Source organism: Cyprinodon tularosa, unplaced genomic scaffold (genome assembly GCF_016077235.1).
Source record: "Cyprinodon tularosa strain WSP-4 unplaced genomic scaffold, ASM1607723v1 ctg261, whole genome shotgun sequence".
NCBI lineage: Eukaryota > Metazoa > Chordata > Actinopteri > Cyprinodontiformes > Cyprinodontidae > Cyprinodon > Cyprinodon tularosa.
The window spans coordinates 476,118-498,222 of record NW_024038965.1 but is presented as its reverse complement, the minus strand read 5'-3'; the positions used below and the strand labels follow the sequence as shown (position 1 = coordinate 498,222).

The 22,105-nt window shown below is 38.6% G+C and overlaps 1 protein-coding gene across 2 annotated transcripts in view; it reads right to left on the bottom strand.

The window, feature by feature from the left end:
* cntn4 (contactin 4) overlaps nucleotides 1-22,105 on the bottom strand; it is a 266,498-nt gene that overhangs the window by 71,207 nt on the left and 173,186 nt on the right. For both annotated transcript variants that reach the window (XM_038289034.1, XM_038289035.1), the window contains exons 8-11: nucleotides 21,869-22,053; nucleotides 14,650-14,789; nucleotides 7,844-7,973; nucleotides 5,223-5,373 (exon numbers count right to left, since the gene is read on the bottom strand). In XM_038289034.1, the coding sequence (XP_038144962.1) occupies nucleotides 5,223-5,373; nucleotides 7,844-7,973; nucleotides 14,650-14,789; nucleotides 21,869-22,053 (606 nt within the window). The remainder of the gene's footprint in view (nucleotides 1-5,222; nucleotides 5,374-7,843; nucleotides 7,974-14,649; nucleotides 14,790-21,868; nucleotides 22,054-22,105) is intronic.

The window sequence follows — 22,105 nt, the reverse complement described above, 5'->3', positions numbered from 1 at the left end:
ATCCCATCTTTAGATTATACGCTGTCTGACTGGCAATCTGTGACAAGTTACATATATTTAAAGGCAACAAATAAATTACTACACTTTAAACTGATGAAAACCAATTAAATTAAAAGCAGAAATCCGGACAGTTATAGAAACATGCTAAATTTATAAGAAAGAAACAACTGGGAATGTTTGATCTTGACTTGGAATATGTCTTTAATTTGACTGTTTTGATATTCTTATTTTTAAGTGCATTAAGATTACTTAAGCTGTAAACTGCGAATGTAAAAAAAAAACTTTATTAAATTGGAAAATTCAACTTTTTCATTTCAAAATGTAAGTTTATAATAGTATGCTTTTTTTTAACCCAGTTATGAAAACTATTAAATCTTGTGCATTTGGAGACTTTCCAGGCTGTTGATACTATATAAATGACACAATAATTTAAATTGGCTGTAAATGTTCAATTATTATTATTAACCTCTTAAGTTGGATATATGAGAGGGTGGGATTCACCCTTTTCTGTCCAGCTTTAAGGTTATTTAAAAAACAGTCACCTCCTTTTTTTCTAAATCCTTCAAAAAAAAAGGCTTTAATATCTAGCAGATGCTGCTGGTGTCCTGCCTTTGGCAGTGAGTATGTTAAGACATGAAGGACAAATACAAAAAGCAAACACATTTAAGGAAAACCGACTGCACAAAGCATCATTACCAACAAGTCTGATTGGTTAATCACGTTGTCGAGACGGCTGTTTAATCCTCCACCCCAGCCCTTTGAAATCACTGTGAACAACTAACTCAAATCAACATACGAAAAAAGGTCTGAGTGCAGCTTGATTGAAGAGGCAAAGGGCAACTGAAGGGCACCAGTAGCGAAACCACTATGCAAATTCCCCTCAACTTTGTTTGACAAGCAACAACACTACTTTGTATATATGCAAAGCCTGGCAAGACACTGAGCACACAGCCCTGCTGTCAAAGCCGAGTCCTGCTTGGGTGGTGACACCCATTGGGTGACCCTTGGCAGCAGTGACACTTTAGGGCCAGACTTCACACTCCATCCAGACAGACACACTCCAACACATGCAAAGCTTATTACATGAAGCAGACATCACATCGCAGAGGTCAAACAAGGTCGGAATGTGGAATTGCCCTCTGATTCTGTGAAACTTGGAAGCATGTCAGGAGTGGTCTAATTTGATTTCTGGAGCCTCTACCGTCCCCACTGAGGTGAAAACTACTTGATTAGCACTTTGAATTTACTCAGCAGCTGGTCTGTTTGCCCCCCCACCAAAGAGCTGCTGGTAAAACACGGTGGATCCCATTATCCATTACTCAGTTAGGTCTCACGCTGTTATTTTCCTCTTAGCCGGCTGCTATCACATCTGAGAAGTGTCTTGAAATCCCTCTATGGAGATAGAATGAAGAATTTCCCTGAATTTCATTGTACATCAGTATAGTCTAACTGAAGCCATAAAAAAACTCTCCAGTAACTTAAGTTTAAGTATTATATGACAAGATAGGAAAGGCAATAAATTGCATACTTAACATTGTTCTTTTTAGATAAGTATATTTAAAGGCAACAATTCGGTGGCCAGTGTTTCTTTAGCAATGGAACAAATACAACTACTATATTGTTCCTTAGTCATATTTCCATTTCAGCCTGGTATTGATCTTATAATATATAATTTCACTAAAGTATTTCAACATGTACCTTTATGTATCTGTAATTTCCTGGTTTGGAAACCAATGTCAAAACAATTTTGTAAAATAATTTACATCTTTATCAACCAGGATATCTTAAATTCAAGCTCTTGAATGTTTGCCCGTCCTAAAACAGAGTTTATTGTACAGGTGATGCAGAGGTGTTAAACATCTTCATAACTGTTTGAACATCTTATAGCAACCAACCTATGCATCATTTATCAATTGTTTTGATATTGGATTAAATGACTGAAAATCACCAGCTAGACTTCATTCATTTTCAATTGTCATGTAATTTTCTTATTTTGTTGGGCATCATATACTTAACTGAATCATCATAATAACTCTTTTTTAAATTTATAAAGCTAGATATTATTTTATCTTTAACTGGGCAGAATTTAGGTGCTAATACAGTTTATCTTTCTTATTCAAGGTTGTATGAAGGTAGATGGGTTCTAGTTGGATGACAATAAATAGTTTATATTCATGTGTATGTGAATATTTGAACATAGCTGTGTTAGACATAGAGCTGGGTACTGAACTTCGGTTCTTTTATGGTACCGACCGAAATGCTTCGGTTCTACAGAGTATCGAAACATGCCTCGTCTTTCGGTACCAAGTTTCGGTGATTGGCTGTAACACTTAACGTGATTGCGTTATACAGGAAAAATACACAGGTGGTCACGCCTACAGCCAGGGTTCATGTGTATCTGTTGTGAACTGGTTGCGAGCGTCATGGAACCCCTTTAAAATGCCCCCCAGGTCAAAAGTGCGGCTTCACTTTATTAAGACTGATGCTAATAGTGCGCAATGCAACACATCGTGCACGGAAATCATTTAAGAGCAGAAAGTTGCTCGGTGTTTGACTGCAAGATGAGCGGACCGCAGCCGGCGCGACCATCCTCCTCTCAGCAGCCCGTGGGCAGAGCAAAGCCAGAGCGGAGTGAATAATGCGAGACACTCTTGGAGAATGCTGCTTTCAAACTGGACGCAGCAGGAGCAGCAAAATCGCGTCTGCTGCTTCCTTTTTTGCTGCTTGTACCAGTTGAGTTCTGACGCGCGGCTGAAGAAGCTTTGCTGCTCTGGCTGCGCGGTGCAAAAGTGTGTCTGACGCGCGTTGGGTGGAGCTACTCTATCCTTTATTTGCCTTGCAGCTATATTTGCTGTGATCAGTGGGAATAAAGTAGATTTATTATGTTTTTAAGTGGGAAAATCCACCTGAAAACTTAATCAGTGCAGTCAGTTCATCCTGCCTTCCAATATTTCTGTCGGAGCCGCTCAGACCCCCACATACCAGCGGTGCGCTGTCAATAGGATCCCATTCAACGGGCTTGTTTGTCAGACATGGTAATTTTTCTGAAGGAAAACTGCTAAGTAAAAAGGTCCTCACAATGTAACAGTGAATATTTGACACTGAATTTTTTTTTTTACGTAGGAGGAAAAAGTTAATGGAAAAATCAGAGCTTAAAATAAAACTCAAGATTTGTACTTTTTTATGTTGTGTAATTTTCTTTTTTTTTCCCGAATTGATATTATAAAACTGGTATTGAAAAAAGTATCGTTCAGGAACCGGTATCGAAGTGAAGATATCGGTATTGGTATCGGAACCGAACATTTTTGAACAATACCCACCCCTAGTTAGACATATCTAAGGCTTGCCTGTTTTCATGGTATAAAGACTCTTAGATTATGTCCCAATCATAACGATTTCACATAATGCATGCAGCTTATGAAATGCGAAGAATATTACCGGTAAGTGAAAACAGTGGAAATCTATGCATTTTTTTCAAGGTGTACCCTTAAAAGATGAGAGATGGGGTATACTTTGGAAAGGACACCAGCTTATCACATAGACTCAAAGCTCTCTGCCTGATTTACCATCAGTGAAAACTGGAAGAAAACCCATGCATACATAGGGAACACAAGCGAACAACACACAGAAAGACTTCAATCAACATTAGAGCTGGAATTTTGTTATCTTTTTGTTATCTGACATTATCAACAACTTTGTTGTGCTGTTATGACAGCACCAGAAAGTCTGCTCTTAAGTGAGAGAGAATATCTAACAGTGTTCTGTTTAGTGCTTTATAGAAGGGATATTGGGATATCGGTAAAATTCCTCCCTTCAAACAAGCTAAGCTACAGCAATAATCTACAGAAAATGTCTCAAGTGGATGATGGATTTCCACTTGAGACGATAACATTCTCCTACTTTTATTTTGTTGTTTATTGATAGCATCTCCAAGAGCCACTAAGAAAAAAAGACTTTTTGTTTACTTGGGTGAGATGACATCTTTACTTATGTTGAAGAGTGCTAATTGTACAATCCCTCGTAGGTAATGGCCTACATCACACACAAGGATGGATTAAAGCCAGGAATTTAAACATCTTCAGGTAGTGAAGAAAAAATACATAGTTTAAACTGCTGATGGTATTTTTATTTGAACCCCTTCACACTAATACCACTAAATAAAGTCCATTGCCAATAACTGCATTCTGAAATCATTTAAGTTGTAGATTCTAAGACTCAGCTGCATTGATTTGTTGGAGAACATACTGATCAAACAGCGTCACAACACAAAGACCAACGATCACTACAGTTATGTCATGGGCAATGTTGCCTGAACATCACATGCACAAACACACACACCCACACACACACACACGCATAAACTATTTACCTCTCCATTCTAAAGCAATAAAACATTGAACAAATGCAACCTAACAAAAATATGCTGGTCATTCAATTTTTTGGCCTTTACACATTGAGTGTATGGATGTCAAAGTAATGTTTGCACCTAAATCTCACCAGCCAGTCTCCAAAATAAAAACATGGAAGGTGCATACAGGGAAAACTGTTAAAGACTTCGAAGGACTTAAGGCTCTGACCAAATTTTTTATTCAATTTATTGAATATCCCAAACCATACAGCCAGATGGATTAAGAAGGTCTAAATCTAAGAATCTTCAAGGGATAGAATTGCTTAGGCATGTTTTACACTGAATTAAATATCTTTGAAATGACCTGCCAATTATTGTAGTTGTTTTCTTTCCAGGCTGACTGACTTTGCAGTATCTTGTAAAGAGACTAGGGAAAAGTCTATAGACATGCAAAGCCATACCCCAATAGAGTTACAGTTGTTGTAGAGAAAGGTGCTTCTACTAGGTTACTCTTTAGACAGAAATGCATGCCACACTTTTTTTTTGCAATAAGAGAATATTCCTTTCCATCTGATAAATCTAAGCCACTTAGTGTTGGGCAGTCTCATAAATTAATTATACATGTATAATGACGTCTGTAGTTGTAACTTGATAAAATTGGAAAGTGACTGAATGTTTTCTTAATTCATACTTTTGTTTTGGAATGCGAACAGCCTGTCAAAAAAAGTCAGTACTGTAGGATTTAGATAAACTAACAAATGAAACCAGCCAGCCTTCACCTTGCTTAAAGAAAAAAAGGGGCAAACGAGAAGAAAATTGCTGCAACTTTCACAAAAAGATAGATGGACATAAAACTACATAAACAATGTTTTACCTGCTGCTTCCCTGTAGGGGTTCGCTGCCCTTCCGCCACAAGATGACACCCCAAGGAGACATCTTGGGCTTGCACTCGATCAGGATATCTCCTCCTACTTTCACCAGTGTCTGACTCTTCAGTTGATTGTGAGAGAAATCTGGGGCAACAGCTGAGAGAAGAGAAGAGAAGCAAATTACCGGCATTGTTTGTGAAAGCATCTTAGTAAAGATTCTTTTTTTGTCTAATTTATCTCAGACCATTTATCTCCTTTTAAACATGTCGCTCAGTGTTTTGTTCCTTTATACCATTTTGCAAAATGAGTTCATTAGGAATCTGAATTTTCCACCATAGATAATTTGAAGAGACATGATTGCATAATTAGCAATCAGACATCTGATGTGGAGTTCGGCAGTTTGATGTAAGTTTATTAGTATTATGCTCAGTAAGACAGCATGTGACCCCCCACCACCCACCATTTCCAATTATCATGGCTTTTAAAAAGCATGGAGATGTTGTGCCTTTGGCACTTCTTTTCTGCAATCTTCACTTTAAGTTTGACCAGAGCACTCAGCTGTGTTGAGCCTGTTTCTAACCAGAAAACATCATCCTGATGTGATATGTTGGAGTTTGTAGGAGCAATAAAGGCTCAAACTGAAGACTGACAGTTTTGATAAGGCAGATGGGCAAAGATTTCTCAGTAGAAACATTCTGGCATACTTCGCTGTCAATCAGGCACAGTCATCCTAAAAGTAATGCTTTTAAATTAATGTCCAAACAGAAAACAGGAAAGAAATCATCTTACAAAATTGAGTGCAGAAATGAAGACTAATTAAACTTACAAACAGATACTGATGAGGAAAAGTTTGCTGCCAGCAATTAAAAAGATTAGTAGAAATCCCTGGTATATGTATTATTTATTGCAGCATTATCTAAATCCTTAATATCTCACCTTTGATTTGAAAACATTTATTCTGGTAAAAAAAGAAACTGAAATGACTGGTTTGGTTAAAATTGCATTTTTGCTTCATAGACTGAACAACTTGTGTGTCTGCAGTGTCTACGCTGGTCTTACAATGTCCTGAATAAAGATGCATAATGTACCCAAAAGGCCTCCAAGGGGATTTATTTGCAAATATGAATATTTGCTATAGAACCAATTTCTAAAATACCACAAAGAGATAGGTCAATCAGTAAATAGTTGCTGTCATTCAGTTTATGTTTCTAACAACACATCATTTCCTCCAAATGGCAATTTATAGTCAATACTGTCAAATTATGCAGACAGGCTGGTTAGAGGGTTTTGTAAGTAAACCCAGTAGATTGCATGGAGTCATTAACATGTAGGACTCACTCCTCCTAGATGAGCATTTACTGTAGCTGCGATGGACAGTTGCTTGCATTGTGTTTCTGTCTTTGCAACAATCCTCCACACCAAACATGGACATAGTGACAAAAAAACAACAACAAAACTCTACTTTAAGGAAAAACCCTTTTAGCAGAACCAGAACTGTGTAAACAGCCTACTTTCACAACTACAGTAACTGGTCATTTGGGAAAACAGAGCAGACCCAAAAGGAACACAGAAGTGCTGATACAGGGATGTTTGAACATGAAAGAAAAGAAAATATTAACAATAGTAGATCCTGTGTTGGCTTCATCTTGGAGAATAATACAACTAAGCAGAAGTGTTTAAAGCTAGTTTTCAAGTCTAGAAGATGAAGTAGAGCACATTCAGTTAGTCTTGGTAAAACCTCAGCAAACAGCTATGTCTGGGAAAGGGGAAGAGTTAATAATTGAAAGACAGAGCCAAGTGGATCATCTACTGTATTGAAGTAGAACATGAAGTTGTCTGCAGCAACAGCTCCTCAGGGCTGGTGTCCCGCTAAAGGTAGAGAGAACATAAAGTATAAGTCCAAATAGCTGAAAATTATGGAACAATAGAGAGTATTGGGAGAATGTAGTAGAGTAAGGGAAAGTGGTGATTATATCCTCCAGCAGCCTCTGCCTATAGCAGAATAAATACAGTACAGTTTTGGTGTCCAAATCATTTGGCTTACATTCAGAAGTTCTGGTTTTTGTTCTGCATGCAGAAAAGAAAATCTTTCTACGAGCCTCATACACTCTTACAAGGTTTTTATGGTGTTCTCTCTCACTTCATTCAAAAGCGCACAGAGAATTAACCCAAATTCATTCAAAGTGTAAAAAGGCCTTATGTGCCACTCGTGTAATACGCCTGTGAGTGTCATTCCTGCTAGTTTAGAAGGAATAAATCACTGTGTCCAAATTTATTTCTTACAAGATAATACATTTTACTGCAGTTTTACATCAATATCATGTTTATTTATATCACATTTTGAGGGAATTGTTACTTTTTTCAATAATTTGAAACAGTTTTCTATATAAATGTAAGTTGGATCATAGATTTTTTTATATTTTTTTTTTACCACAGAGTTAATTAGGTCAAATTAAAGATGTGTGTTTCACGGTGTAAAATGAGACAGCTGGATTAAAAGCTGAATTCGTTATAAGGAATACTTTCACATCTATAACAGCACAGTCAACAAACTGGCTCCCATCTGTATATGTGTTTCAACTTGTATCTCCACAGAGCACAAAAACCCAATCACACTCAACCTTACCTATGACTCGGAGCTCTGCGTTGGAATAGACCTCGCCATGCTTGTTCCCTGCCACACACTGGTACATTCCGGTGTCAGACAGGGTTAGCCGACTGATTGACAGAATCCCATTGGCAACCTGTATGCGCTCCTGTGGACACAGAGACACACGCCTTTAATATGCCTTTTTCCCCCAGTGCTCATCTACATAAAAACAGCCACGCAGCCAGCCTGTGAGTTATGGTGCAGAAGTGACAGACGTGGCAATAAATCTAGGTTTTCATCACTAATGGAGGGAAAGGCTTGGGTGGATGGAGGCAGGCTAGCAGAAAATGACCCTAATCAATCTACATGTTTATGAGAGAGAAATAAAACCATGCCCTATTTATATCACCCCACTGCACCACAGGGCCTGTTTCCCCTTCAGCAGAAGACGGGGATAAGAGGGGAAGGAATATCATAACATCTGAAAATTGCTTTGCAGATCCCGTAGGTATGCCCTTTAAATACTAAGTGATGTGTACCCCGTAATGCTTGCAGCTGCACTTCATCTGTTTGCTCTATCGGATTTGGTCCCCTGCAGGGGAAATCAAGCTCATCAATAGGACCTCACATTAAAATATGTTTAGCCACTGTGGATGTGCTGAACCTGGGCTGGATCACTGAATAAGCTACTGTATACAGAAAGAAGCCTAGTAGCATTGCCTCTGTATGAATCTGATGGTGAAGCAAAAGTAGCATAATTACAGTAGCAGCACAACGCCAGGTTGCCACAATTTCATATCTTATTATTTTCTGTAGTTTAAACAGTGAAACTTTATTCCACATCTTTACTCAACTTTCATCAAGTTTATTAACATCAGAAGCAGTGGAACTACAAGACTTAGCTACTGATGAATTCAGTCTGTGTGGTTTGTTTCATCTACAAAACCTTACAGGTCCTAACGGTCATGCAAACTGTCATCAGGGTTAACAATCCCTCCGTACACCATTTATGCCCAAAGAAAAGCAACTAACTAATCTACATACCCCACAAATCCTGATCAAGGGCTGGCAAAACATTTGCCTTCAGAGTGCTAATATCCAAACTGAACCAAAACACACACAAAAAAAACACGACAAAACTTTGAAGCTAGGGTAGTAACAAACTCTGCTTACAGAACCTAAGGCCTTTTCGCACAATTTCAAACCTGCCTTCCCTGTACTAATTTCTATATCTATGGAGAAAAAAATAATAACCATATCGGCAACAGAAATTAACATGCTGCTGTTATCCCGTTTATCATGTCCTTTATTATCCCTTGTAAACATGTTTTCCTAAATACTGTACTTACTGTTTGTACTAGTACCAATCATTGGACCAAGTTCAAATTTTAGTCAAATTCCAGCAGGGCTGCCCAGTGTTACAGTGGGTAGCACTGCTGCCTTGCAGCAAGAGGGTTCTGGGTTCAATTCCTGGCCCGGGATCTTTCTGCATGTAGTTTGCATGTTCACCCTGAACATACATGGGTTCTCTCTGGTTTCTCACTCCAGCTTCCTCCCACAGTCCAAAAACATGACTGTTAGGTTAATGGGCTTCTCTAAATTCTCCTTATGTGTGAATGGTTGTTTGTCCTCTTTGTCTCTGTGTTGCCCTGCTATGGACTGTGACCTGTTCAGGCTGTACCCTGCCTCTTGCCTATTGACAGCTGGAGATAGGCACCAGCTGCCCTTGTCACCCTGCTTGCGATAAGCATGACAGAAAATGGATGGATTCCTTTTATGTGCACAAAAATTCACCATTAATGTATGTTTTGATTCTGTACAGAACACTTCGCCATTTCACATTGTGGCATCCATCTTTATCCTTTTCCTGCCTGTAACCTATCTGCCCACAGGGAGTAAATCCTGGTCTATGGGATTGTGAGACATTATTGATTTTGCAGTTAATATGCATGTTGAGTAATAAAGTAATGAACATGTACAGTTTATGTGATGTACGGTCCCTTGCAAAAGTATGTATACCTTATTAATATTTAAAGTCAAAGATCCATTTGGAGCTATGAATTCTGTAACACCCTCGTGAGGACCAAAGAAACACAGCAGACTGATCAGGAAGAAAGCTGTGAAGTCTAAACCGGAGTTGCAAACTGATGTTTATGTAGTAGTCTGCAAAGAACTGAAAAACATTTAAGTTTGTGGATATGAAAAGCTGGTAGGGACCTACCTAAAAGAATTGCAGATATTAGCAAAAGCTACTTCTACACAGCAATGACACATAATACATTGTAAACCACCCTTTCTGCTATTCTACCAAACAAAATCCCCCCAAAATACATTACAGCTTGCCTTTATGATATGACTAAATAAAGGTCAACTTATATAAATTCTTCACCGCACTTGAAGATGATGGGCTTCAGCCAATCTAGACAAATCATGTGTCAATTTTTATGAGTATTAATAGCACGCCACTATTGCAAGAGTGTTTTCAAGTTAACCCAATGCTGCTGATTACTTTAGGTTGGGTAAAATTTGTTTCTTATCTTGAGCTCTTCTTTGTCTGCTTAACATGATTACTTAATGTTTTTCAGGTTGTCATCAAATCTCTGTGTAGCCGTGTGAAGTTTTGGTTTTCAGTGCCCTCGATCTCCTGTGTTTTCCTCTGGCTCACCTTCACTGTCATTAAAGCCCATTGAACTGCAGACGTGAGTGGGATTAAGGCGCTGTCACATGAAAACGGAGGCTGTCCTGACTGAAAGATCACAAACTAATCCTACATTTGAGCAGGTTGTGCCTGAAATTTCCATAATGCTCAGCAGCTCCGGATGTGCAGAGGCAAAGATCCCTTCTGGTGAGCGAGGCAAATGGTGGCGGATATCAGTCTGCACAAGGGAAGCACTCCCATTTACAGCTGCTATTAATTAACCATGACGTTCCTCTAAAATCAGCAGATTTTCACTCTGGGACCTGGGGGGACCATCTGCAGTCCTTCTGTGGAGCGAATATGATTGGCAATGTAATGTGCCAGCAACACAGTTGATTTGCTTGATAAAAACTTTATATTTTTCTAGTCAAGAAATATAAGATTAAATAAGATTATTGTGTCTGACTACTGGGCTGTTTAAAGCTTGCATGTCCTTATATTTTTTTTAAATGTATGGATTGCTAAATAAATAATTTATAAAAAGAATTGATTTCCAAATCTAATTTCCTACTTTTCCAGGCCCTCCAATCTAAAATAATCTCTTAGAGTGGCTGTGTGACACTAATGTAAAAAATCAGCATGCCTTCTTCTTCAAAGTCAATTGGAATTGACTGAGGGTTTAAGAAAAAGCAAACTCTCTTCACTGTTCTTCTTAAATGTGGGATATAAAATGAACAAAAAGAAACAATCAAAACATATCTTAATCTCCAGAGTTTGATCTTCAAAACATTAAGAAAAGGAAAATGTCACTACTGAGCTGAGCTCGAGAAACTATTAATCTTCACCAAAGCAGAACTGTAATATAAATTTTCTAATTGTTTCCAAAGATCTTTGATTAATTTACCGTTTGTGCTTGATGGAAAAATAAGCACATCAGCAGGCATGAAATAAGCTCCCAAGTGGCTTAGCAGCAGAGGAACAAAACCTTTAAGCTGAGCTTCCTTTCTGCACTACAGCACAAATTAACAAGCAAATCAGAGAATCCTAACTACCAAGATTGCTGCAGAGCACAGTTAACCTGCTTTTAATGAGAGTACTTACTACCTAAATTCTAAGGATTTATCTTCAGATGTCTGAATGCAAAGAGGAGTTCAGGTGCACGAGGTAACCCATCTGTATGGTGGTCCTGTACTCATCTAAATACTCCTCTGAATAGACCTAATCCCGTTTTACAGAGTAGTTTCCCGTTAATTGTAGAGCCTCTTACTCCTGTAATCTTTGTCAAAAAAGCATAGGAGAGTGAAGTCATTCATTTGAAAAGAGCCGCGAAAAACGAAAAAATTCAATTAACGATCGACAGGTAAAAATGAGAGAACCACTACGCTGAATGCTCACACTGAAACAGAAATATTGTTGCTTTAAGTCAGACAAAAAGCTAATATAATCCATAAGGCATCCAGTTTCCTGAAACTTTTGTATTTTGGTGCTGGCTAATTCAACGAAAGTACGCCTACAGATAAAAACAGTTGCAGGCATGGGTCTTGTGATCTAACAAGGGTTAATACCCCACATGATAGCTCCTGCCTAACTGAAGGTATTCCCAGAACTCTCAATCCAGATTCGATTCCTGTTCATGTGAGTAACAAGTGTGTGAATGTTTGAGACTCTGACCTTGGAGTAAAATCAAAGTAGTCCTACTATTCCCATGTCATAACAACTGAGCCGGTTAATGTAGGTGTTTGCTCGTTAGCATCTGAAGAGCCACAAATGCTGCTTGTGTGTTAGAATTTTGGTAATATGTGGGAAAAAAAGAAGCTGTGACAGACTGATGTTTATGATTTGTAAGTATATGGTGAGAATAGCCAGATATGCTTATTGTTAGCTGCTAACAAGGCTAAAATAAGGACATACTTTGTTACTATAGAACAGTTTTTAATGAGTCTGAACTGCATATCCTCTTTTGCATTTAAAGGGGTCATAGAATTATTATATACGGTATTTGGTGCTGGTCCTTACGGTCTCTGAATAGGGTGTGTAACGTTGGTTGGGCTGAAAATGGCATATTTGCTGCTCTATGAGCCCTAATGCAAGCCTGGTTATAAGCCCCAGAATGAAACGACAAGTTTTCTTCCTTTTATGGTATGCTCATGAAAATTTAGATGAGCTGTGCACTGGTTGGTGCACAATGAGCAAAGCTGCTGAGCAAAGAAGCATTATAGCAACAAGCACTCAGTCACTGAAAGATCCAGTTGTTGATATGGTAGGGTGACCAGACATGCACTTTTTCCCAGACATGTCCTACTTTTCATACTTAAAAAAAACATCCAGGGAGAATTTAAAAATCGTTGCTGGATTATGGTCGACTACAGTGCAGCATGTCGAACCGAGCCGTGAGCTCCGGGGCTGGTCATTGGATAGAGCGACGGAAACCAAACCGACACCGGCGGCCTCGTGCACGGTAAGGCAGGCAGGGGAAGTGTACCATCACCGGGTCGGGTTTGCTCCGTTTCGAATGCTCGTCCGGTCCACTTAGCGTCCCAGCAGCATACTCAGCTGACTCCCCTTCATGTAAAGGAGAAGCCACTCTAATCCAAACTAGCTTTCTCTACGGGAGATCCCAGCCACCCTGGAGAGAAAGCTTGTTTTAGCCGCTTGTATCCGTGATCTCATCCCTTCCGTCATGATCCAGATTTCTTGACTACAGGTGAGGGTATGAACGTACTGTAGACCGAAAAGTAAATAGAGAGCGCTGTCTTTTCACTCTCCTTTATACCACAGCAGACCCATACTGCGTCTGCATTATAGCAGCAGCTACATGGATCTGTCTATTGATCTCCAGTTCCATTCAACCCTCACTTTTATACTTTGAAGGAGAATCCTAATCTTTTTAATACAGGCACAACGGGTCAGCATCAGCAATACACGTGGGCACCTTTCCTTTTTACAGGGTGAATGCTCTTTCTTAAAGTCGGGAGAATTGTCCAGTGAAGAAGCAACTCAAAACCAACTCCATGGGTTTTCAGAAATAGATAAAAACCATTGGTGCATCCCCCACCCCACTGCTCCTCACACTGCTGACCTTTCCCTCTTCCACTCATTAAGTTGCAGTGGTTAATGGTGGCATTTCGAACAATGCAGCACCTTCCCTGATTAATCCATTCACCCATGCATTCTGAATCTATCCATTTATTATGTCTGTATTAAGGAGAAATGTGCTGCACAAACATCGGGGCAGTCAATGTAACCTTTAATCACACCACAGCACTGTCTCATCCCCAGATGGGTGAGTATGTCAGCTGTTTACTCCAAGCACTTCCCGTTGAATTTATTTATCTCATCATAAAGTGGTAAGTACTCCCACGTAAAGATAAGAAAATAAATCCTATCACATGTAATAGAAAATTAAATCTTTTTAAACAACTACCTAATAACAAACAGGGAGACTTCTTTCTTTTTTTTTTTTTTTTTGCATCATCATAAAAAAGGTGTTGATAAAACACATTGCTGTTGGCAAAACAGACTGTTGATTGTGTTCCCCTGACAGTAAACTAAATCAGTTTTTTATGTGAAAGAGGCTGGGCTGAGTGGAGCTTTGCCTCCGGTTATATGGCGACAGATCGAGTTCATGTAGAACACTCAAGCACTGATCTATATCCTCCGGTGTGTTTGTCAACTTCTTTGCATAATGAAGCAAATTAACATAATGACACTTTATTTATAAAGTGCAAACTGTGTCTCGGTTTCCAATCAGTCAGCTAAAAAGTATCAAGTGAAAAAGTAAAAAAAAAAAAACTGTGTAATAATCTAATATAAAAAATAAATTATGATATCCTATGTTTTTAATATGCAATGAAATTGAGTATTTCTTGTAGGAACACTAATGGGGAAGGAAGCAAATAGGAATTAATTAAGTTTCCAGTTTAGAAAAAACAAAAAAACAAAAAAATCTTTCATTTTAATCTCTGATGGAAGTGAATTAAAAAGTGAAGTTGGTGAGAAGACATTCAACAGATTATTAGTGCAGCTTTTTACATAAAATTTCAGACTATCATTAAACCCTTGTCCCTTTTATTTGAACTGTGAAGCACAGCAGGGCATGGTTGGGTTTTCTTGAGGTAAATACTGTAATAATATAGAGTTCATTGATATTTTGTATTCTTTAAAGAATGACAGATAGATTGTGGAAAAATCTGTCAAAACTGACCTCTGCAGACTCCAGGTTTTCTCCATTCTTCATCCATCTGTACGAGGGTTTTGGTTTCCCTGTGGCTTTGCACTCCCACACCAGTGAGTCATCGATGAGCTTTTGCACATCTTGGGGCTTCTCAATGAGATGAGGTGGAGCTGAAATAATGGAAAGGCAAAGTAAACAGGAGTATTGATTTGAAAGGCTTACTAAGCAATACACTTCTTATTTGTGGCTGCAAATATATGACATATTTCTATAAAATATAAAAACAACGTATTTTTCAGATAAAAGACAGTTAAAAGATTTTTCAGTTTAAAGCTATTAATGTATACCATGGCACTTCAAAGGAGTTGCAAAATACCCATAACCAACCAGTCAAGTAACCAACCATGAAATCAGTTAACCATCCATCCATTCAACCAAACAAATCCAGCAACCAACAAACCAACCATTCAAAAAACCAACAAGCCAAAACATTTAAAACAATAGCATTCAACTCAGCAGAAGTGGTAGACGTGGTAAATCTCAGTGTATGTGTGTATGCATATATGCATGGCAGGCTAGACGTATAGATTTTTCTCAAAACTTGGGCCTTATTCTTAGTCGCAGGTACTACTTTGAGCCCTTGTTAGTTTTTCTCATTTACTCGTTCTATATCACAGCTGTATATGTTAATATATCATCATAAGAATATATAAGTTCTTTAGATATGTATATGCTGACTGGTGTACAACCCCGCACATGTTATTAACAAAAAAAAGCTGTGAACACTGCTTTAAGCTGTCAATGCTAAAGAAACAAATGCTTTTAGAATTATTCTTTAAACCCCAGAAGAAAAGCCCCCTCATTGAATCCCATTCTTTCTTACTTTAATGTTGTTTTTTCTCTAGAAATTCTTGTTCCTAGAGTGGTAACCTGAATGAACATGATAAATAGTGGATCCATATACAGGTGCTGGTCATAAAATTAGAATATCATGAAAAAGTAGATTGATTTCAGTAATTCCATTTAAAAAGTGAAACTTGTATATTATATTCATACATTACATACAAACTCATATATTTCAGATGTTTATTTTGTTTAATTTTGATGATTACAAATGACAACAAATGAAAATCTCAAATTCATCATATCAGAAAATTAGAATATTACTGAAGACCAATAAAAACAAAGGATTTATAGAAATGTTGGCCAACTGAAAAGTATGAACATGAAAAGTATGAGCATGTACAGCACTCAGTATTTAGTTGGGCCTCCTTTGGCCTGTATTACTGCAGCAATGCGGCGTGGCATGGAGTCGATCAGTCTGTGGCACTGCTTAGGTGTTATGATAGCCCAGGTTGCTCTAATAGTGGCTTTTAGCTCTTCTGAATTGTTGGGTCTGGTGTATTGCATCTTCTTCTTCACAATACCCCATAGATTTTCTATGGGGTTAAGGTCAGGAGAGTTTGCTGGCCAATTAAGAACAGGGATACCATGGTCCTTCAACCAGGTACTGGTAGCTTTGGCACTGTGTGCAGGTGCCAAGTCCTGTTGGAAAATGAAATCTGCATCTCCAAAAAGTTGGTCAGCTGCAGGAAGCATGAAGTGCTCTAAAACTTCCTGGTATGTGGCTGCGTTGACCCTGGACCTCAGAAAACACAATGGACCAACACCAGCAGATGACATGGCACCCCAAACCATCACTGACTGTGGAAACTTTACACTGGACTTCAAGCAACGTGGATGAAGTGCCTCTCTTCTTTTCCTCCAGACTCTGGCACCTTGATTTCCAAAGGAAATGCAAAATTTACTTTCATCAGAGAACATGACTTTGGACCACTCACCAGCAGTCCAGTCCTGTTTCTCTTTAGCCCAGGCAAGACGCTTCTGACGCTGTCTGTGGTTCAAGAGTGGCTTGACACAAGGAATGCGACAGCAGAAACCCATGTCTTTCATACGTCTGTGTGTGGTGGTTCTTGAAGCACTCACTCCAGCTGCAGTCCACTCTTTGTGAATCTCCCCCACATTTTTGAATGGGTTTTGTTTCACAATCCTCTCCAGGGTGCGGTTATCTCTCTTGCTTGTACACTTTTTTCGACCACATCTTTTCCTTCCCTTCGCCTCTCTATTAATGTGCTTGGACACTGAGCTCTGTGAACAGCCAGCCTCTTTAGCGATGACCTTTTGTGTCTTGCCCTCCTTGTGCAAGGTGTCGATGGTCGTCTTTTGGACAACTGTCAAGTCAGCAGTCTTCCCCATGATTGTGTAGCCTATAGAACTAGACTGAAAGACCATTTAAAGGCTTTTGCAGGTGGTTTGAGTTAATTAGCTGATTAGAGTGTGGCACCAGGGGCCATCAATTTGGAACCTTTTCACAATATTCTAATTTTCTGATATGATGAATTTGAGATTTTCATTTGTTGTCATTTGTAATCATCAAAATTAAACAAAATAAACATCTGAAATATATGAGTTTGTATGTAATGTATGAATATAATATACAAGTTTCACTTTTTAAATGGAATTACTGAAATCAATCTACTTTTTCATGATATTCTAATTTTATGACCAGCACCTGTAATGTTTTCTACAGTCTTCTTGATGTTTGGGTTAAGGGTTTATCGTCTTATATCACAGAGGGCTTTTGGCAGGATTAAATGAAAGGCTGAGTGCACTTTTCCATTCCAGAGACCTCACCTAATGCCACTCTCAACAACTGACCTTTGTCAAGCCTTTTCAGTTACAGCCTACACTAATTAGCTCACACTATGCAGTTTTTTGCCTTTAGGTGAAGGAAAAAAAATACAGAAACAAATACAGTAACATTAAATGTATATATGTCATACAGCATCAGTGCTTACATGAAGGTATAGATGGTGTGTATGCATGTGTGGGTGGGAGTGTATGTGGGTGGGTATGGGGGGTGGGGGGTTGTTAGGTTAGCCCTGTGGCTACTCTGACAAACACAGAAAAGGAGGCTAGTGGTAGAACATCGCGGCCAAAGCCAAAGGTTGTTCTGGGGTACTTACTGTCCAATGAAAAAGTATTTTCTTCCTTGAATTTCCTTCTCTTTCCTTTTGTTTTCTATAAATTGTTTCAGATCACAAACTACACATTTATATTAACAAGGATAACCTTGGTAAATGCAAAAAGCTATTTTGAAAATTAATATTATTTTTCACTTGTTTAACCAAGCTCTATCTAAATATCTTACATCAATATTCATTCTGGTGCAAAAAACAGTTTGTATCTGTGCATCAGTCTTCAGATAAGGGGGCCACAAGGTTAGCTAAAACTAAACTTGCATGGAGGGTATGTCCGAATAGTAAAAGAGTTTCCATTATATTGTACCGCAACAGGCCAAAAGGTCATTCTTTTATTCTTTCCAGTGCAGAATAGAGGCTTTGACTCTCAAACTGTGGTACAAGATCATCTCTAACCTTAAGTGTAGCTTCATTCTTTCACCCATGACACAAAAAGAAAAGTACCTTTGAATACTTTGATTAAATCCCTGAAAATGAAAAAGGACTAGAGAAGCAGAGCTCTCAATCAAGTTTACACCACAAACCGAACCCCTTCATCAGAAACTGCCAAAGGGGCCACCCCGTACCTTTTGGAGCTGCTTTGCTGTCATTGCTATTTCTACCCTCACAGTCAGGGTGCCTTACTCCATCCCCCACCTGTAGCATACATATCAACTCTCAGTCAACACTCACCAAATAAAAGAAGGCAGCCCATCTCAGCCTGTAACAAAATGAACGGGTATTCAATCAGGCCAACCGTCAAGAGGCTAAAGCAGAAGATGGGTTTGCCTTATTACGGAAATCACTGAGAGATTATGCAACAATCATTCTGCAGATGCAGTATATCACCAAAGATCCAAAGAGTAAAGTATCTATCTGACATCAACACCAACAAGCAAGTAAACAATAAAGACTTGTCTTCTAGCTTAAGTTGAATATGAATAAAATGGTGAAATAGTGAATACATCATGCCATAAAAGAGCCTTTTAAAAGGCTAGGGGGAAAATATATATTTTTCTCAACCGCATTTAGCCGAGGATTTTGACTGGGTCATCCTAAAACATGCATGCTCTGATCAAAAAACATTTCATTGAGCTCTAAGTTTTGGGTTTTTAGAGCTACAGTAAAGGTGCAATAATAAGCACTTAAAGTTTTCTGATCAGCTTCCCCGCTGAACAAAACAAACCCTAATGGAATTAGCTTCCACCACAATTTTCATTATACAGTGGGAAAGGTATGAGTAGGACTTAATTGTTTTTTGCCATATTTTACCATGTTGGCCAGAAAGTTTTTAGCTCACATGAAATTTGCCCATTTTTTTACAAACTTGCTGTGTCTACCACATGGCTTATACAATCTGACAACCGGATTTCAAGTTGTTTTCTTTTAAAAATAAATCTACTTAAGACTTTCAGATAAACATCAGAGATGTATAGTATTTGACTAATGACTTTTTCTAATTTTAGTTATTAGTAATTTGTCTATTCATCTCCTACAGAGTTGGCTCATTGACTGCTTTTTGTTAAACACTATTCTTGCTTCAAAGTTTAGGTTGGACTGGATTTTAACATATAGTATCAGAGGTCATGGACTAATACAAATTCAAACCCCACTTTTTAGAATCTAATTAGAAAAATCTTTTAAAAAAGCAGCTTCCTCTTCGTGAAGTGTGTTAATCTGTGACATAAAATGCGAATAACTTGACCTAAATTTGTGGCCGACTATGACAAGAGTTTAATGGGTATGGATAAGGCTTTGCATAGCCATCCTACAGTAATTTCCTAACCAAAACCAGCTAAATGCTTAGATGGATCTATTTTTAGTTTGTTAATTGAGCTCACAAGTCAGTGTGGCCTTTTTTCTTGATTCAAGACTTGAAAGGTATGTTCATGTCTTACCAATCACCACAACAGAACCACTGAATAAAATCTCAGTTTTCATGTTTTGCAAGAAGTACAGCTTTCTCCCTAATGTAGCATGCCTTGGTGTACAAGATACCTCTTTATTGATCATCTCGCAGGCGTACACTAACAAATGTCTCATAGGTTTGATTCAAAAGCAGTTCAAAGTATTATTTTTATCACCTGGCTGGAGGGATGAGAGAGACAGGCCCTGACAAAAGACATCTGAAATGAGAGAGGATTCACCTCAGAGGGATTAGTAAGGCTAAGGCTGGGAGAATATACTGTAGGCTGCGGTAAACAATGACAAATTGAGAAACATCACATTTGACTTACTCTGTGCTAATGATCACAGAGAGTTGCAAGACATATTTCATCTGGAAATATTTCTTAAAGCGTGACAAGAAAGAGGAGCTGCAAAAAGACTTTCTTAAAAACATTATAAAGGAAAAAAACATTTTTAGGTTTACACATTCTTCATATTGCTTTAAAGACATAGCCATTTCTGAGCATGGATTTCAAATAGGCTACCTAAGAGCATTTTTTGAAATCTCGTACAAAAGAGTGCAAAAGATCCTAGCAAGAACTGTAGTTCATGTGTCAATGTGTCTCTACATGCTTCAGCGTACATCAGCGTGCTCATAACTTATACAAAATGTACCCATAACTTATCTAACGTATGCCCACGTTTTTGCTAGCATACGCTAGTCCAAATCGTTAAGGTGTGATAGGGCCTTCAGGGACTACATCTGCCATAAAACCTATAGGCCTGAACTATACAGCAAGACAATGATCTGAAGTATACCAGAAAGTCCAAATCTAAATGGCTAAGGACAAATTAAGATTTTGCTGTGGCGTGAATACAGTGCAGATTTAAATCCGACTGCTTTGCTAAAGCATGGCCTTACTCATAATCCTAAAAAAATCTCAAATGAAGTTGAATAACAAGAAAATTCAAAAGAAAAGTAGACCTAGGCTGTTTCTCAATATGCGTTCTTGAGCGTTCTCATGTGCTCGTCATCAGCCTCAGCCTGAGGACTGTTCCATTTGCAGAGAAAGCCGGACCGAGAACGCACCAAATCCCCGGATGTTGTTCTTGCCCCGTCCTCTTTATCGAGTAGGCATCAGAGCAGACTTGTCCATTCTTAAGTTTGACAGCTCTCCCAGCATGCACTGCGGCAGCAGAAGCTTTCAATGGAGCGCTCCATTGAAAGTTACAAGTTCTCTTTTCTGTTGCTGTTGTTCAATAAAAGTAGGTTTCAAGATATTTTGAGGCGATAATATTATACTTTCAAGCGATTTTTTTGTTTTGTTTCTTTTGGCAAAATTTTCATTTGATTTTAGTTTATCTGGCTGTGTTAATTATCATTACCCCACTAAATGAAAAGAGTCTGAATTTATTATCTAGAGAATATTAATAACAGGAGGTAAAATGCAGCTCTAGATGAGCGGAGCATCTGTTCCAATTGACCCAGATTTATGCTGTGGGCTCCCATTCTCGCCAAGTTCAGACTTTCCTGTGCTCTTTCCAAGACCGGACTTGGCGTACGGACTTACTGTACCTTCTCGTGAATTGAGAAACAGCCCTAAACTTTCCCACAGATATGAGTGACTGCACATTCACCAAACTCTTAGTGGCATTGTCACCAAGGGTTGCATAACTTGGTGTGTAATTGTTCATATTGAGTTTGTTTTGAATAGTTTTGTTTCTACTTAATAAAAGGACCCATAGACTGCTGCTAAAAACGATTAAACTTTTAAGAAATTATTGCCTGGTGACATTTATATATCTAATTTTGATTTCATTTTGATTTTGTTTGGTTTTAAAACTCTTCTCTGGGTAGCATCTAACTTCATAAAACCAGAGTACCAGTAACTGCAGCAGTTCCAACAATGATGGTAAATCCTCTTTCTGATGATCCAGATGCTGCTATGCAGATTATGTCCCTGACATATGGGTCACTGCTCTATGTATGATACATTTAACAGCTTTGATCTTCAGTCAAGTTGGATGTCAATCATTATGCCATCTGGTGGAAACCAATGAGAAGCTCACCAACAAGGTCAAATCCAAGGACTCACTATCATCCGCGCCACTCCTATAATCTGGATCAAAATATTAGAGGCATCATGGCTGAAAGGCTTTAATCATTTTGATGTGCTGTTAAAACCATCCTCTTTGCTTTTGTGTTCTAAACAGTCATGTGCTGATCTCTGCTGCCTGCAATGTAAGAACAGTTGTGTCTGCTTTTTCTGCCACTCAGTTTGAGCAGATCTGACAGATGTACCACACTATGGTCAAATATTCATCCATGACAGGCCACCTACCGTAGAAAGAGAGCTTCCCTTTCACTGTGTTCATCCCCCTGGAGTTTTCGGCCACACATTCATATGTGCCGGCATCCTCCTGTTGGAAATATGGGATTTCTAGGACACCGCTGGCCTTCCTCATGTCCACTTTCCTGGGGAAGGGTACATTATCCACCCTCTTCCAACTGATGGTGGGTGCAGGGCTGGGAAAATAAGTGATGAGGTCTTTATGTATCAACAGTCAAAAGTGTTTAT